Source organism: Stegostoma tigrinum, chromosome X (assembly GCF_030684315.1).
Source record: "Stegostoma tigrinum isolate sSteTig4 chromosome X, sSteTig4.hap1, whole genome shotgun sequence".
Lineage (NCBI taxonomy): Eukaryota > Metazoa > Chordata > Chondrichthyes > Orectolobiformes > Stegostomatidae > Stegostoma > Stegostoma tigrinum.
In genome coordinates this window covers 18,451,413-18,470,477 of record NC_081404.1, presented here as the reverse complement: position 1 = coordinate 18,470,477, position 19,065 = coordinate 18,451,413, and the positions used below count along the sequence as shown (strand labels likewise).

The following is a 19,065-nucleotide window of genomic DNA, read 5'->3' as shown; positions in this document are numbered from 1 at the left end:
GGATACTAGCTTTCTGTGATTCATGTACAAATTGCTCTATACTGTAGCTTTCTGCAGTCTTTCTCTATTGAAATAAAATTCAGCTCCTCTATTCTTGCTGTCAAAGTGCATAACCTCGCATTTATATTCCCCCTGCCAAGTTTTGCTCACTTGCTTAACCTGTCTATATTCCCCTGCAGACTCTGTCATCCTCACCACTTGCTTTTCCACCTCTTTTTCTGTCATCCACAAACTTGGCTATGGTATGTTCACTTTCCTCATTCAAGTCATGAATATATATTGTACATAACTGTGGCATCAGCACCAGTCTCTCTGACACTCCACTATTACAGGCTGCCAGCCTGAAAATGCCCCCCTTATCCCAACTCTGTTTCTATTAATTAGCCAATCTTCTATTCATGCTAATATACTACCCCCAACATGATGAGCCCTTACTGTCGCCTAATGCATTGTACCTTATCAAACACTTTCTGAAAATTCAAATATATTCACTGCTTCCCCTTTATTTATCCTGCTTATTACCTTTTCAAAAGAACTGTAATAAATTTGTCAGGCATGATTTGCCCTTCATGAAGCAATGTTGACTCTGCTTCAATGCAACACTCAGCTAAGTTTGCATCCACATAGCCACTGTCCCTGTTGTACCATGACCTATAAATTTTCTTAAGACTATTGTGTGGCATTGTATCAAACGCCTTCTGGAAATCTATCTATACCACATTAACAGTGTTATCATCATTGACCCTTTCTGTTACCTCTTCAAAAAAATTCTAGAAAATTAGCTAAACACAATTTCCCATTTAGAAATCCATCCTGACTGTTCCTAATCAAACCACCTTTTTCCATATGATTACTAATTCTATCTTAAATAACTATTTCTAGCAGTTTCCTCACTGCCGAAGTTAAACTTCCTGGTGTATTTTGGTCTCAAAAGGGAGATCATACACAAAAAGCACATGGGTGACACTCATTGCTCAGAAATGGAATATTTGTGACTCAATACCATCAAGCAGGTATACAGTAAGTACAGCATGGCCCAGATATGGAGAAAAGCTTCTGTACTGTGCTCAGACAATGTGCATAACCACCACAAAGGTATCCCTATATCTGTCCAACATTTTCACAGGGACTACATTAATATGTTTCTGCCACTCACCAATCGTAGATTGATGTCATTAACAGTTAATGGAAAAAAATTCATTGCCCACACTGTTTTACTTTCCTAACGTGGGCAACAGAGATGAGGGAGAGCAGATAAGTGGCCAATAAAAATCTTTGTAGGAAGAAAATTCTAGGTCAAATTGGAACACCATATAAATAAATGATTAATTACACCTAAAATAAAGATACTTTCCCCAGGATGGTATGTTAAGCTAATTGTATTTTCAAGTTAACACACATACCTGATTCAATGTGACAAACTCTGCATCCAAGCCCACTAAATCACTAGGCTGGGGCATTTCATCCAGCATTAATGGAATAAAAGTTGCGTGACATTTTCGTTGCTTTCTAGCAAGAGATGCCTCTGCCAGCAAAACACTTGCTTCAATTGGATTTTTTACTGAAAGGCAGAAAATCATTTTGTGGTTTCAAATGAAATAAAAAGTTAAAATGTCAAAACAGAAGATACAAAACATTATTAGCTCATCCAGTTACAAACTAGAGATGTGAAAATATTGTAAATTTAACTCACCTGTATGTGCAAAACGTTCCCAAATCGAAAACAGGATTACAAAATTGAGCCAGATTTTGACTACAGCTTCTGACCTTTTACAAAATGGGTGCCTCATACTTCCCACATAAAAACAGTGGCAAACTATACACACTGCTCAAAAGACATCATGGTTGACTTGAGTGCTTCAGACACACTTAAAAGATATTTATTACTTAGTCAAAAACTGGAATTTTTACAGGTGCATTTAATTCAAAACATTTTGAGAGAAATACAAAGGCTGAATTAGACACAGAGATAAGAGATGCATTTGATCATTTTATCAGAAAAAACCAGCTGTATTTTCCAGGTTACCAGACAAGACCAATTGGACTGACTGATCTGTTTTGATGAAGCTAATTACATGTAATAATAATAAAGAAGGGATTTTAAAGTGTCAGAATGAGAAACAGATAAAATAATAATCAAAAAATGAACAGTCCACTTTAAATAGTTCACAAAGAACAATGCTGCAGTGTTCAAAACCTTCTCCTAATGGCATAGAACTCCAACTGACACCAACATTTTAAACAACTAGTAACTGGAATTCCCTGGAATTAACTGAAACTCTCTCCCAATCAGCACTGTGGGTGCAATTACACCAAATGGACTGTAGTAGCTGAAGAAGATAGCTCACCACATCCTTCTTGAGGGCAACTAAGGATGGGTAATAAATGCTGGCCCAGCCAGTGATGCCCTTATAGTGGATATATTAAAAAAACTGAAAAAATTATTTCTCCTTTCTGAAGCACACTCTGGCTGCCTGGTACACATCTATGTTTTAGGCATTATTCTGTGGTGAGTCAATTGAACCAAATGTACTGTTGAAAAACAGAGCAAAAGCTGCTACTTATGGAGTCTAGAAAAATGAGAGGTGATCTCATTAAAATAGATAGGATTCTTACAGGGTAAATGCTGAGAAGTTATTTCCCTTGTGAAAGAGTCTAGGACCAGAGTGCACAGTCACAGGATTAAGGGGTATCAATTTAAGGCAGAGATGAGGAGGAATTTTTTATCTCAGAGGGTTGAGGTGCCTTGGAAATCCTTGCCACAAAGAGCTGTGAGATTCCTTGTATTTATTTCAGCCTGAGATAGATTCTTGACCAGTAGGGGAATCAAGGTTTACAGGAAAAGGACAGAAAAGCAGATGCGAGGACTGTCAGATCAGCCATAATCCTATTCGATGGCACAGCAGGTGTGATGGGCCAAATGGCCTACTTCTGTTTCAATTTCTTATGGTCTTATGATGTCTTATCAACATACCACAGAAAATAACCAGAAAGATAACGGAGAAATGTTACAAACAGATTACTCCACATTGCAGCAGACAATACCCACAACTGTTGCTGTTCTTTCAAACTGAAATGATTAAAAAATACATATTAAGCATTGAAGCCTAAATTTACAAACTAAGGTGGTGGTGGAACTTTAATTTAGGGCATGTGCTATGAAGTTTCTGTTTCTCGTTCATCCCTCAGCTAATCAATTCTCCATCAGCTTTCTCGCCTTCTTCTCAAAAAGGGCACTGGGAGAGCTGAAGCTATTTGTAGCAAACCCACTTACCATGCCCGTTGATGTCAGCAAATTTATCTGATACTTGTCATCAAATCTGGGATATTTCTATGAAGCATCTCTGCCTGAGATGGCCATCAAACAGGAGGACCCACATGTTCTTGCTTTATCTACTCACACACTGATGAGATCTAACAGATACAAAAACAATACCGAAAACATGCAATTGTGAGCTCCCGAGGGAGGAGCTGAGGGAAGGGACAGTAGATTTGGGCTTCTTCTAAAATCTTAGAATCCCTACAATGGGGAAACAAGCCATTCGGCCTAACAAGTCCACACCAACCCTCTGAACCCTTACCCCTGTAATGCACCTAACCTACACATTCCTGAACACTATGGGCAATTTAGCATGGCCTATCCACCTAATTTGCACATCTCTGGACTGTGGGAGCACCCAGAGGAAGCCCACACAGACAGTGGCCCGAGGGTGGAACTGAACCCGGATCCCTAGCACTGTGAAGTAGCAGTGCTAACCACTGAGCCATCGCCGTCCCCCTCTAAAGTTGAGATGGCCCCACAGTTTCACTGCAAAGATACGCATCATGCAAAAGCACAGAATGTTTCAATTGTTGATGGAAGGTTGAAGCCTTGGTCAGTATGGGGATCGAACCCATGACCATGGTGTTATTAGCACCACGCTCTAACCATATCAGCTAACTGACTAATGCCCCTGACTAGATGATGTTATGCTTCTCGAGTCAACAACTCATGATTCAATAATTCAATAAGTGTTACCTACTTGTTAAATCATACTTGGAATTCAAATTTCGTCTGGCGTAGTACAGAATACAGGGGATCTTCCAACTCAAATCAAACTGCATCGCTTCACACTGCAAAAAATAAATACCAACTCTCAAGTAAACTGCGATCTGAACAATATTCCAACAATTCTCATTGATCACTCATTCAAAATAATTTGCCTCTTTAGATTCCCATGTGGCATGTACTAATACTCTGGTCTAACTGGTTAATCAGATGCGATATTCAGCAGGCCTCTTGCCAACATTACTCTGTTAGCTTCTGCTAACTGATGCATAACAATGATCCTTCATGTCTGAGAAGCTGTTAGCCTTCATTTTGGATCTTCTCCCTTCCCCCTTCTCATTTCCGATCAGGTCACTAACAATGAAAACATATTATACATTAAATCAGAAAACAAGTAGCATTATGTCAGTATGGCAAAGTCACTCAGATGTACTTGGCTGTTCACTTTGTTATGGTCAACGCTGATGAACATAAAGATAACAAAGTGTGAAGATGGATGAACACAGCAGGCCAAGCAGCATCTCAGGAGCACAAAAGCTGACGTTTTGGGCCGAGAGCCTTCATCAGATTTCGCCGATGAACATAAATACACATTTGCTCTGAGGGAATGCATCTTTTTGCCCTCCACCAACTTACTCCATATCACCAGAAGTTGTGCAAAAGTGATCTTTTCTCTGCATGTCGAAGTTCAAGGCTGAACTCAGTCCCCTGAAGTCACAGCAATTTGAATCTCAGCACAACGTAAAGCATTGGGTCACTCATGACTGCAGTGCACTTACTAATGTTCTTGATATAACCAGTTTACTTCCTCTAGACTAGACTAACCACCTTCATGGTATGTATGCATGTATTTAGATAACTTATCACGGTGAAAGATTTCTTATGTACAGATAGTCCCCAGGTTGTGAACGGTTTCTGTTCTTGAATCCATTTACAAATCAGAACAGAGCATGGGACAACATAAAATTGGCGTTCAGAAGTACAGAAAATGTTTACATGCTGGATCTTTAAAAATAATTTAATTTAATATATCCATAACACAAAAACAGAAATTGCAGTTCATAACCCCATGTATTTATTCATTTTGTAAGGTGGGGTTCCCCTGTATACTTAGGGGAAAATCACAAAAGATATATGAAGAAAAATAGAAGAAAGCAGAATTCTTTTGTTTTCCTTTCCCCTCAACATTGTTTCAAAATAACATAATTGAAAATAACAATTTATTACCTTGTCAATTGGTTCAATGAGAAAGTCATTAAACAGATACCACTGTTTATGAGTGACACCCTAGAACACAAAAATATTGCATGAGATATATATATATATAATAAATCCTGCCTTAAGGCAGCAATTTTCAGACACTACTGCACTGGGGAAACCTTTGCACATAGGCATTTCCAGGGACTTTGAAATGGACTCCTGTTATAAATCCAAAGGACAGTGTCAGTTACTCAAATAAAAGCGATGTAATTACTGCAAATAATGTTATTCTGAATATCCCGGAAGGGCATTGCTAGTGAGTTGCATTTATATACTTCCCTCAATGATGCTTTAATGGAAACTTGAGTCCAAGGGGGGAAGAATATAAAAATAAATTTTAAGAAAATAAACTAAAGTAAGGGTAGTGGCTCAGAGATAAACCCTTGACCCAGCTACCAACATATGACTTCTAAAAATGGAAAGATCCTGTTTCTGTCACATTTTACAACTAGCAACTGCCATTAGGCAAATCACCATCTCTGCTTATTGAAATCTCACATGATAAGATTTTCAGTTTACTTCCATTGTCCAGAGTTTTGGAAGGACTGTGGAAAAAATTTTGAGATGGTTTCGTCAAGGTGAACTGATAATCTGCCGGTATTTCATTTCTTTACATTTTATAAATCTAGTTTCTCCCCTCTAACAAAATATGATACTGCAGCAACATTTACAGCAGACTAGGCCACTCCTGGTACAGCTGCAGAAAAACATCAGGCAGCCAAAATAATGTTGCAGAAAAGGAAGGCAATCTTACTGATTATTTCAAATAATCACCATAAATTTAGATACTCATCCATAAAAATCAAACTGACTACATTTTTTTGGCAGTTTTAAGCTTAAGGCAGGATAGGAACTGAGGCGAACACGAGTGTTTGGAAGAAGTTTCCTTGCAATTCAATTCAGCATAACTTGAAGTACAAACTATACCAAACACTTCATTACTATATAAATTATGCAAGTGTATTTTCAATGCTATTGACAGCAGTTCATCATTAACAGTTAATAAAAAGTTTTATTTCAAAAGGTGAAGTAGATGGAATTTTGCCCAGCAGACGTTCTATAATGTTCAATAAATGGCATTTTTGCTCCTGATAATACCACCGACACACTAAAACATGACAATTTCAGGACCTGTTGATTTAGGAATATAGATCCGCACTCATACCTCCTTTCGCTGATGATACGTTTCCCCAACCTTAATATGAGCCACAAGATTTCCACCAGCCCGAGGATCTAAAACGTGGGCCACTGTTACCACCAGATCATATAGATAAGTGCTCTCCTCATCTTCTGAAGGGTTCAACTATATATCAGGACCAAAGTAAACAGTAAGCGACCTTAATAAAAACTGAAAGAACTGCAGATGCTGTAAATCAGGAACAAAAAACAGAGTTTCCTGGAGAAGCTCAGCAGATCTGGCAGCATCTGTGAAGAAAAGTCAGAGTTAATGTTTCAGGTCTGGTGATCCTTCCTTAGAACTGTTCTGAGGATGGGTCACCGGACCTGAAATATTAACTCTGATTTCCCTTCACAGATGCTGCCAGACCTGCTGAGCTTTTCCAGCGACTTCTGTTTTTGTTTGTGAGTAAGCAACTTTAGGCTGCTCAATGACTTATACGTAACAAATAGGTTATAATTTGAGAATTTTAAACAATTACAAACAATGAAAGCAGCTTTTTGATACCAATTACTTTAAAATAGATTTCCATCATTGACATAAAGCTTCACTGTTTAACTATCAAGTTAGAAACGTGTAATATCTAACACATCTTTAAAAGTAATGACCCTCGATCTCTTCCATGACTTCCTTCCCACAGAACACAAAATGAATTATTTCATTCTGCCATGTGGTTTGGGACTCTAATTCACACAGAGTGCTTCCCTACCTGTTCCCTTTGCAGAAATGTAGATCTGCAGAACAAATTTAATTTATCTAAAACATTTGGGTATTCTTTCATTAATGGATTTTAACAGTTTAAAACATGGAAATAATAATTTCAGAATATTATAATTAAACATTTTAATTTCCAGTGTCGTTATTATAAATAATTTCTAAGGTGGTGCTTCTAACCCCTTTAAGGAACTCTGAGAAGGAAAGCTGAAAAACATATTTCTAAACCGAATGCAACAAGTAGCATTGAATAAAATTAATGGAAAACATTTCTGAAACCTGTTACAATTAAACTGAAGCTGGGTTGTATTAGATTATACGAACAATGATGGGTAAAGCAACGTAGGTCTAGAATAGGACATTTCAATCCTCCAGTATATTACATGGGCTCACATTACATTCACACTGATACCAGGTTTCTGCCAGTTAGACTTGAAGTGAGTTGTGTAAACAGCAATGCATCCTAAAGTAGCTATAACAAGTACTGTATTTATCCAGCCAACACCTATGAATGTGATTATGCAAAAATGAGTGAGTTGCATAACCACAAAGGAATGCTTAACAGTTGCACTCCTCCAATTTCACATCACAATTAAAGTTTGAGGGTATTATAGACAGTGTAGATGATTGCATAAAATTACAAAGGTATATTGACAGACTAGGCAAATGGGCAAAACTATGACAAATGGAATTCAATGTAGGTAAATGTGAGGATACCCATTTTGGGCTGAAAAAGGATAGATCAGGACTCTTTCTAGATAGTGTGAAGTTAAATACAGTAGATGTCCAAAGAGATTTGGCGTTCAGGTGCAGACCTTTAAAATGCCATGGACAGGTGCAGAAAATAATCAAGATGACAAGCTTTGGACTGAGGACAGTTCAGTGGTCCTTTCTAAATCTGCTGTCATAAACTTTTCACAAATCTGAGAGCCTAAACTTACTTCTAATGACCTGCAGATTTCTAACCAAACTGTCCTCATTTAGAAATTTCACAAACTAAACTTTCCTGCTGAGGTGATTTTTGTCCCTGAGCCTTTATTTCTTGAGGGCTGGAGTATGAGGATGCAGAAGTTATGTTCCAGCTGTACAAGACCCTGGTTAGGGCCCACTTGGAGTACTGAGAGCAGATCTGGGCACACACCTTAGGAAGGATATACTGGCCTTGGAGAGAGTACAATATCGGTTTACAAAATTGATACCTGGACTTCAGGGGTGAAGTTGATGGACAGTTTATACAAATTAGACCTTTTTTCTCTACAATTTAGATGGTTGAGGGGTGATCTAATTTATGTCTTCAAGACATTATCAGTAAAAGACAGGATAGATAAAGATAAACTATTTAGATTGGTTGGGGATTCTAGAGCTAGAGTGCATTGTCCAAATATTAGGGAGCACTTTTACATACAGTAGAAGTTTGGAAGTCTCTTCCACAAACCGTAGTTGATGCTAGATCAGTTGTTAGTTTTAAATCTGAGGCAGATAAATTTCTGTTAAGCAAAGATATTAAGGGATATGGGCCAAAAAATATTAAGGGATATGGAGTTATGCCACAGATCAGCCATGATCTCACTTAATGGCAGAAGAGACTCGAGGGGCTCAATGGCCTATTCTTGTTCATACGTACAGTATTATAAAAGTTAAAAGAAAAAACTCTGGAGACATTTCTGTAATTAGAAAAAAAAAACCAGAACATGAACTGCAAAAGTGATTTTCTGAGATGATTTCTGTTGAAACAATCTTACTCCATTTTGTGGCTCTCAAATATTCATATATTTCCTAGGTTTTGGAAAAGTTACTGCCTCCCTTTCAGAAAATATGTGCACATAATCTACCTTGTGATGAAAGGTATATAATTTAATGATATTGATATCATTTTTCAAGTTTTGATTTCAAAATAGGTGATCAGCACTGGTTACTTCTGAGAAGAGAAAAAGCTCAGAGACAAGGTTAAAATGTCCACCTGGAACAAAGGCTAAATCCAGCATTTTTGTTAATGGAAAGATGTCTATATTGCTGGGCTCATGTCGATAAATATATAAGGCCATTGGCTTTGTTTTCAGTTCAGAAGAACTTAAGCTGAGCAAATTTTCTTTTAAATTCTGCTCAGAACCAAGATTTTTCAGTTCAATTCAGAAGACATCCAATAAGTTTGAAAGAAGTCTATTTTCTCTTTGAGGAGGAGAATTCAGGGCAGCTCAGGGAACAAAATCACCTCGGCAGGAAAGTTTAGTGTGTGAAATTTCTAAATGAGGACAGTTTGGTTAGAAATCTGCAGGTCATCAGAAGTAAGTTTAGGCTCTCAGATTTGTGAAAAGTTTATGACAGCAGATTTGGAAAGGACCAGTGAACTGTCCTCAGTCCAAAGCAAGGAAACTGTTAAGAGTCAGTTAAGTAGAACCTTAAAGAATTGAACTAGGTGAAGTAATTCATCTGGACTCAAGACTCTGCAGCAGACACTGTCCGGGAAGAAGCTGAAATGTTGTGTTGCTGTGTTTTGAAATCAGTCTGTCATATCTGTTAAAGAAAATCTGCAATCTTGTGTGGCTATGTCTCAGTGACTAGCCACCATGTTCAATAATTAAGTAAAAAAGAAAAAAATACACATATGATCTATTGAGCCAGATTTCATTCTAGGAGCTGACTTACCTTGTAGCATGATCAGCTGGGATCATAATTTCCACTTTTAAACTCAAGCTACTCTAAGTGGCAATTAAAACACATACAGGAGCTCACCCTCATTTTACAATTAAGAAAGGAACTTATACATCAGAATCAATAACTTAAGGTTTGGAAACAAACATCAACAAATCAAAAGTCAGAAATAGTTACATACGCCTTCACTTTCGGTCCAGTTTGTAACTTCTAGCTCTTTATTTTTAGTGAGCTTCATCTTGATAGAACATGGGATCCATATATTTTTTAGTTCCTCAATTGATGTATAGAAGCTCAGTCCTTCTGCATTACAAAGTGCTTCCCTGAAAAAAAATTAATGCCTCTGGTTGTAAATGGAACTTTATATCACCATTTTCTAACAGTTAGGTAGAAACTGGGCAGTTTTTATTCATTTAGGTGCTGGAATATTTTGGAAAACCCTTTGAAATTAAATAGAGAAAATTCAGCAGAGATGAATCATCCCAGGGAACACATGAGATAACAGCACTAAATACGTGGAATGAGAGGGAACGCCTTTTGTCAGTTTTGCAAATGATATAAATAACATAAAGGTAAAGGTACCTAAGGGTTATTTAGTTATGACATAGTTACAAGTGGTTTCAGATAGAATAATAGTTGGAAAAGTAGCAATCTTTCTTTCTTTTTGAGAAAGGTGGCCTACTTGGTAAATAGAGGTTGACACAACTTTGTATGGGATGGTAAATGAAAGTGGCATTGTTTTTCCTCTAAACTTCACTCTGATGTAGGAGCTACATGAATTTTCTGTTTTCTTTCCCCCCCAAGAATGGCTGGTCTTGCTCAGAAGTTCTCAGTTCTATACAGAATTGCTGGCTGGTTTTATTCTAAAAGAACTATGCTCTTTGGAGCAAAGTGACAACAAGAACATCAAACAATGATTTGCTGTTGCAGCTGATCTCCAGGCAATTAAAACGAATTGCATAAGGCTGCGTTATCAGAGTAGCAGAAGGTGGAAGTGATGTTCAACAATGTTGAGGCTGGTTGGCTCGATGAGCTGGTTTGTTGTTCTGCTGACGTTTCATCACCGTGCTTGGTAATATCCTCAGTGCAGCCTCTGATGAAGTGTCGGTGTGTCTTCCCGCCTGGATTTTAAACTCTGTGGTCCATTGCAATGGATTGCCACACTTCTGGGTTTCCTCCAGAGTAGAATGTTGAGTTCAATGTGTTTATTAATAGCACGAGGATGTCACCAAGCACAGTAACGAAACGTCTGCGGAACAACAAATCAACTCGACAAGCCAACCAACCTCAACACCCACAACCCAAGCTACAAATATACTCCAAAACCTTAGATGTTCAACAATGCTGAGATCATAGTTGTTTACAGTTTGCATTAACAATTAAAAATCCAATTTCCAAATTTGAGGTGACACCGGATTGATAGCAGAACAGTCAATGTTGAGGACGGCAACAAATTACAGGAGAATGGTAAGAACATAGAACTCATTCCAACAGGGAGTGGTTAAAGAGAATATTACTGATGCATTTAAGGGCAAGATAGTCAAGCATATCAGGGAGAAAAAAACAGATGATTACACTGGTAGATTGAGATGAGAAAAGATGGAAGAACACTCAAGTGGAACATAAACACTGAGCAAGGACTTGTTGGGCAGAATAACTTGTTTCAGTGCCATAGATCCTACATAAACAATGCTCCTCAAACATGATTTACTAGAATTTTTGATGGCAATACTGTTACTATTTTATTAAATATTTCCTATCTACTACTTAGATTTAAACTTCTAAAAGCCTTTGTGTACAGTTTTTGACTTCTGTAAGGTCTAACAAGCTCTATTATAAGATAGATTTTGGGGACAAAAAACAATTAGTTACAGGCAGGTAAGGGACCAAAGAGTAGATAGTATTTGTCAGTTAGTCCTTTGGGGAGACAACAGCAATTTTGTCACTAAACTAGTAATCCAGAAGTCTGGACTGGTGTACCAGACATAAGTTGAAATCCCACACCATGGGAACGCAGAAACTTAAATTCAGTTAATTAAATAAATCTGGAATAAAAAGCTAGTCTAATATTATTGACCAGGACGCTACCAGATATTGCAAAAACCCATCCAATTCACTTATGTTCTTTAGAAAAGGAAGCCCACAGCGTTTACCCAGTCTGGCCTGCATCTGGTCTCTTCATCCCAACAGATCTTTCATGCAGACCTGTAGTCTCAGCACTACCACATGGGTCCTTGAAGCAAATGCAGTACAGAAGGGACAGTTTCACACCTCCTTCTGGTACATTGCTTTTGCAAAGAAGGTCTAGAAAGAGATGCAGTGTTTTTTTTTTCGAGGCTTGAGCAGTTCAAGAGTGCAGGATTATATGCTCTATAGGCTATTCCGAAGGGGACACATTGTGACAAACATCAACTGTTGATGGAGGATCAGCAACTCTGTGAAACATGCTCTTTGGGCTGCTCAAAGCTCATCAGTCTTCCAAAGCAAAGAATGTTGAGTGTGTAGACTGGCACATTTCAAGGTCCAGGCTTGTGCTGAGGCATGTCCTAAAGCTTGGGGGCAGCTGTCAAAAGACACAATGTGGAAAGTCTATATCTAAGGCTATTCAGGCAGTCTACTGAGGAGCTAGTAACTTTGTTAACCTTTCAAGTTGTACGCTTGAAACTGAACATACACAGTAAATATCATAATTATTGCAATTATACTGAGGGACCTCAGAGTTTAAAAAGCTGCCCTATGGAGTAAAAGAAACAAACATTATTGCACTTTCCATGAGATCCAATTTGAAATGTTTTGGAATGTGCTTTTTAAGTACTGTATGAATAAAATACATTTTTGGAAAAAAGAAACAAGATTCAAGACTCACAGCAATGTGTTTTTTTTAAAAAAACTAGGCTCTGAAATAGCCTAGCAAACCACTCAAGGCAGCAGCTTGCCACCACCTTCTCAAGGATAATTTGAGATGGGCAATATATACTGGTCTTATTGTTGATGCACCACAAACCATGAATTACCAAAAAAATAACGAGCACAGGTACAATTTTCCCAATATCAGTGAATAGAAGAATTTGAACTGCGCCACATAACAAGCAAGCTCATCAATCACACTGGAAGAAAATGGACTAAGAGAAGCACACCTACCATTCTGTTGGGTTATTTTCTTTCATTTTCATTGCTTCCAAATCTTCCTTTCTCATCTTGTTGTGTAATTCATACTGTCACAAAATAAAGCACATCACTAGCACTTTAAGCCATTAGCAAAGAACTGTACTTAAACTGCCCCATCTTCAGTTTTTACCTCTTCTGAAAATGGTGACATATGCAGAGTATTGTATTTAATAGGCCACTATTCATGTGCTTCTATAGAGAGTTAGCATGTCATTTAGGCACAGAAAGCATCTTAACCAAGCCTTACCCTGTTGGTACATGAAGAACATCGCTGAAGACTTCAATCCCATTCTTACCTGACAGCCATTCACATGTACTTTCTGCTTAGTGATCCAGAATGGGACACTTAGTCAATGGTACCTGTAAGCCAGGGTAGGCAGCAGAAACAACATGTAGTACCTCTACTGCTTCCTGGTTAGGGCAAACTAGCAGGGGAGTGCCCTAGTGGTATTATCGCTGGACTGCTAATCCAGAGACCCAGATAATGCTGTGAGGACCTGGGTTCGAATTTTGCCATTGCAGATGGTGATATTTGAATGCAATAAATATCTAGAATTAAGAGTCTAATGATGACAATTCAGAGTCTAGTGATAACCATGAATCCATTGCCAATTGTCAAAAAAACCCATCTGGTTCACTAATGTCCTTTAGGGAAGGAAACTGCAATCCTTACCTGGTCTGGCCTACATGTGACTCCAGACCTGCAGCAATGTGACTGACTCATAGCTGCCCTCTGGGCAATTGGGGATAGGCAATAAATGCTGGCCTAACCAGTGACACCCTCATCCCCTGAATGAATAAAGAAAACAAAAACAAATCAAATCTAGAACCTTCCTGGTCTGTGCAATGCAGCTCAGGTTCATTGCTAAACCTAAGATATATTGGACTGGAATAACAAGGTGTAGAGCTGGATGAATACAACAGGCCAAGCAGCATCATAGGATCAGGAAAGCTGGAGAAGGGTCTAGGCCCGAAATGTCAGCTTTCCTGATCCTATGGTGCTGCTTGGCCTGCTGTGTTCATCCAGCTCTACACCTTGTTATCTCAGATTGTCCAGCATCTGCAGTTCCTACTATCTATATATTGGACTGGGAATGGTAATGGTGTAGAATCAAAGGAATAGCACTCAGAAGGTTAAATAGTAAGAGCAAATTGCTTCAGGTTACATACTTGCTCACTGAGCCAGCGTGTTTGATTGCAGACATTTCGTCACCCTGCCAGGTAACATCTTCAGTGCGCCTCTGGTGAAGTGTTGATGTTCTATCCTGCTTGTTATTCATATCCCTCTCTTTGCTGGGGTGGTTGGCATTACTTCCAGTTCTTCTTTTATGATGTTGTGGCCATAACAGAGACATGGATTTCTCAGGGGCAGGAATGGTTGCTGGATGTTCCAGGGTTTACAGCATTTGAAAAGAATAGGGAGGGGGGAAAAAGAGGAGGGGGTGTAGCATTACTAATCAGAGAGGGTATCACAGCTACAGAAGCTTCCATTGTCGAGGAAGATCTGCCTACTGAGTCAGTGTGGGTGGAAATTAGGAACAGCAAGGGAGTAGTCACCTCGTTAGGGGTTTACTACAGGCCCCCCAATTGCAGCAGGGAGATTGAAGAAAGCATATGTCGGCAGATTTTGGAAAAGTGTGGACGTTGTAGGGTTGTTGTAATGGGTGACTTTAACTTTCCTAATATTGATTGGAACCTGCTTCGAGCAGAAGATTTGAATGGAGCTGTTTTTGTAAGGTGTGTTCAGGAGGGTTTCCTAACGCAGTACGTTGACAGGCCGACGAGGAGAGTGGCCATTCTAGACTTGGTGCTCAGAAACGAGCCGGGGCAGGTATCAGATCTTGTGGTGGGAGAGCATTTTGGTGATAGTGACCATAACTGCCTCACATTCTACATAGCTATGGAGAAGGAGAGGATTAGGCAAAATGGGAGGATATTTAATTGGGGAAGAGGAAACTATGATGCGATTAGACATGAGTTAGGAAGCATGGACTGGGAGCAATTGTTCCATGGTAAAGGCACTATAAACATGTGGAGACTGTTTAAGGGACAGTTGTTGCGAGTGATGAATAAATATGTCCCTCTGAGACAGGCAAGAAGGGGTAAGATAAAGGAACCTTGGATGACGAGAGCGGTGGAGCTTCTCGTCAAAAGGAAGAAGGTAGTTTACATAAGGTGGAGGAAGCTAGGGTCAAGCTCAGCTCTACAGGATTACAGGCAGGTGAGGAAGGAGCTCAAAAATGGTCTGAGGAGAGCCGGGGGGGGCACGAGAAAGGCTTTGCAGAACGGATTAGGGAGAACACAAAGGCATTTTACACTTATGTGAGGAATAAGAGAATGGTCAAAGAAAGAGTAGGGCCGATCAGGGATAGCATAGGGAACTTGTGTGTGGAGTCTGAGGAGGTAGGGGCAGCCCTAAATGAGTTTTCTGCTTCTGTCTCTACGAAAGAAACGAACTTTGTAGTGAATGAAACCTTTGAAGAGCAGGTGTGCATGCTCGAATGGATAGAGATAGAGGAAGCTGATGTGCTGAAAATTTGTCAAACACTAAGATTGACAAGTCGCCAGGCCCGGACCAGATTTGTCCTTGGCTGCTTTGGGAAACGAGAAATGCAACTGCTTCGCCACTTGCGAAGATCTTTGCATCCTCGCTCTCCACTGGAGTCGTACCTGAGGACTGGAGAGAGGCAAATGTAATTCCTCTCTCCAAGAAAGGAAATAGGGAAATCCCCAGCAATTACAGACCACTAAGTCTCACGTCTGTCGCCTGCAAGGTGTTAGAAAGGATTCTGAGGGATAGGATTTATGACCATCTGGAAGAGGATGGCTTGATTAAATGCAGTCAACACGGCTTTGTGAGGGGCAGGTCATGCCTCACAAACCTTATCGAGTTCTTTGAGGATGTGACTAGAAAAGTTGATGAGGGTCGAGCTGTGGATGTGGTGTATATGGACTTCAGCAAGGCATTTGATAAGGTTCCCCATGGTAGGCTCATTCAGAAGGTCAGGAGGAATAGGATACAGGGGAACTTAGCTGTCTGGATACAGAATTGGTTAGCCAACAGAAGACAGCGAGTGGTAGTAGAAGGAAAATATTCTGCCTGGAAGTCAGTGGTGAGTGGTGTTCCACAGGGCTCTGTCCTTGGGCCTCTACTGTTTGTAATTTTTATTAATGACTTGGATGAGAGGATTGAAGGATGGGTCAGCAAGTTTGCAGACGACACGAAGGTTGGAGGTGTCGTTGACAGTATAGAGGGCTGTTGTAGGCTGCAGCGGGACATTGACAGGATGCAGAGATGGGCTGAGAGGTGGCAGATGGAGTTCAACCTGGATAAATACAAGGTGATGCATTTTGGAAGGTCGAATTTGAAAGCTGAGTACAGGATTAAGGATAGGATTCTTGGCAGTGTGGAGGAACAGAGGGATCTTGGTGTGCAGATACATAGATCCCTTAAAATGGCCACCCAAGTGGACAAGGTTGTTTAGAAAGCACATGGTGTTTTGGCTTTCATTAGCAGGGGGATTGAGTTTAAGAGTCGTGAGATCTTGTTGCAGCTCTATAAAACTTTGGTTAGACCGCACTTGGAATACTGCGTCCAGTTCTGGTCGCCCTATTATAGGAAAGATGTGGATGCTTTGGAGAAGGTTCAGAGGAGGTTTACCAGGATGCTGCCTGGACTGGAGGGCTTGTCTTATGAAGAGAGGTTGACTGAGCTCGGACTTTTTTCATTGGAGAAAAGGAGGAGGAGAGGGGACCTAATTGAGGTGTACAAGATAATGAGAGGCATAGATAGAGTTGATAGCCAGAGACTATTTCCCAGGGCAGAAATGGCTAGCACGAGGGGTCATAGTTTTAAGCTGGTTGGAGGAAAGTATAGAGGGGATGTCAGAGGTGGGTTCTTTACACAGAGAGTTGTGAGAGCATGGAATGCGTTGCCAGCAGCAGTTGTGGAAGCAAGATCATTGGGGACATTTAAGAGACTGCTGGACATGCATATGGTCACAGAAATTTGAGGGTGCATACATGAGGATCAATGGTCAGCACAACGTCGTGGGCTGAAGGGCCTGTTCTGTGCTGTACTGTTCTATGTTCTATGTGTTCTTTTCAGTGGTTTGTATGTCGGGTCCAGTTCAATGTGTTTGTTGATGGACTTCCAGTTAGAATACCAGGCCTCCAGGAATTCCCTGGCATGTCTCTGTTTGGCTCATGCTATTATGGATATGGTGTCCCAGTCAAATTCATGTCCTTTGTCTGTGTGCATTGAGACCAGTGAGAATTGGTCGTGTCTCTCGGTGGCCAGTTGGTGTTCGTGTATCCTTATGGCCCAATTTCTTCCAGTTTTGCCTATATAATGATTCTCACAGTCCTTGCATGGTATTTTATATATTAGGTTAGTTTTATTGATTGTGGGTATGGGATCCCTTATGTTCGTCAGTACTATACGCTGTGAGAAACATTACACAGGCCAAACCGGAAGAAATTGGACAATAAGGGTACACAAACACCAAATGGCTACCGAGAGACATGACCACTTCTCACTGGTCTCAAAACACACGGATAAAGGAAGACACGAATTCGACTGGAACAACTCATCCATAATGGCACGAGCCAAACAGAGACGTGTCGGGGAATTCCTGGAAACCTGGCATTCCAACTGGAACTCCATCCACAAACACATTGAACTGGACCCAATATACAAACCACTGAAAAACAGAACTGGAAGTAATGCCAACCACCCTAGCAAACTGAGGCAGATAAACAACAAAACGGGACAAGACACCGTTTCACTGGAGACGCAATGACAGTGTTACCTAGCACGGTGACAAAACGTCTGCAATCAAACACACCGGCACGACGAGCAAGTCTACAACCCGAGCTACACATCTTCTCAAAAACAAGTTGCTTCAACTGAGCATATAATTATTTTGAGCAAGCAGGCATGGGTTCAAGTCCTACCTGCTTCAGAGGTGTGTCATAACATCTCCGAACAGGTTGATTAAAATACATCTATAATTACTTGATTATAGAAGGATGAGCAATGATCTAATCAATGCATTTAAAATCAAGAGATTTGATACAATAAGTACTCCCAGGTAAACTATTTCCTTTAAAGAGTTATACAGTACTCAAAATGGTTACTGTTTCTCTCTCCGCAGATGCTGCCAGACCTGCTGAGTTTCTTGAGCATTTGCTGTGTCTGTTTCAGATTTCCAACATCTGCAGTATTCTGTTTTTATATAAATTATTTCCTTGCCTGACGTAACCTCGAACAAGGGGGGGCATTGTCTTCAGTTACAGTTAGGCTGTTTTGCCATGAAATAGAGAAGCACTTTATTGCACAAAGGATTGCAAGAATAGGTATTCTCTTCCCAAGACAGTGGATGCCAAGACAATTGAAATAGTATAGCACATACAGCATAGAAACAGGTCATTCAACACAACCAGTTTTTTCTGCACTTAAGCTTCCTCTCATCTTTATCATCTAAATATACCATGGTAACCATCTATTCCTTTCTCCTTCATACTCTTGTCTAGTTTCCCCTTAAATGCATCTCTACTGTTCACTTCAACCACTACCAACGGTAGTGAATTCCACATTCTTAATACACGTGTGGTGAAGATAGTTCTAATGAATTTGTTGTTGGAGTTTTTACGTTATAGATTGGGCATGATCTAATTGAATGGATCAAGAGGCTTTAGAGGCTGTGTTGTCTACGTCTGTTCCTACTCCAGAAGTGTGCAATAATATCTCTGAGCAGGTTGATTAGAAAAATAGTTAGATTTTAAAAAAACGTTCAGGGAGAACTCTTGTTCTGCAGTGGCAATGTCCCTACCCCTGAGCCAAGGTTTCACGTCCCACCTGCTCCGGAGATGTGTAATACATATATGAGCAGTTTGGTTAAATACAATCTACACTATGTTCAGGGGAGGTCTGGCGGTGCAGTGGTAGTGTCCCTATTCCTAGGCCAGAAGGCCCAGGTTCAAGTTCCACCTGCTATAGAGGGGTGTAATAACAGAACTGAACATGTTGATTAAAACTATCTGA

General features: G+C 39.9%; 1 protein-coding gene across 4 annotated transcripts in view; it reads right to left on the bottom strand.

Annotated features, from left to right (window-relative positions):
- The window catches only part of pan2 (poly(A) specific ribonuclease subunit PAN2), a 242,358-nt gene that overhangs the window by 71,468 nt on the left and 151,825 nt on the right, over positions 1-19,065 (bottom strand). For all 4 annotated transcript variants that reach the window (XM_048523641.2, XM_048523639.2, XM_048523642.2 and 1 more), the window contains 6 exons: positions 12,993-13,066; positions 10,033-10,174; positions 6,474-6,611; positions 5,276-5,335; positions 4,023-4,113; positions 1,404-1,561 (listed from right to left, as the gene is read on the bottom strand). In XM_048523641.2, the coding sequence (XP_048379598.1) occupies positions 1,404-1,561; positions 4,023-4,113; positions 5,276-5,335; positions 6,474-6,611; positions 10,033-10,174; positions 12,993-13,066 (663 nt within the window). The remainder of the gene's footprint in view (positions 1-1,403; positions 1,562-4,022; positions 4,114-5,275; positions 5,336-6,473; positions 6,612-10,032; positions 10,175-12,992; positions 13,067-19,065) is intronic.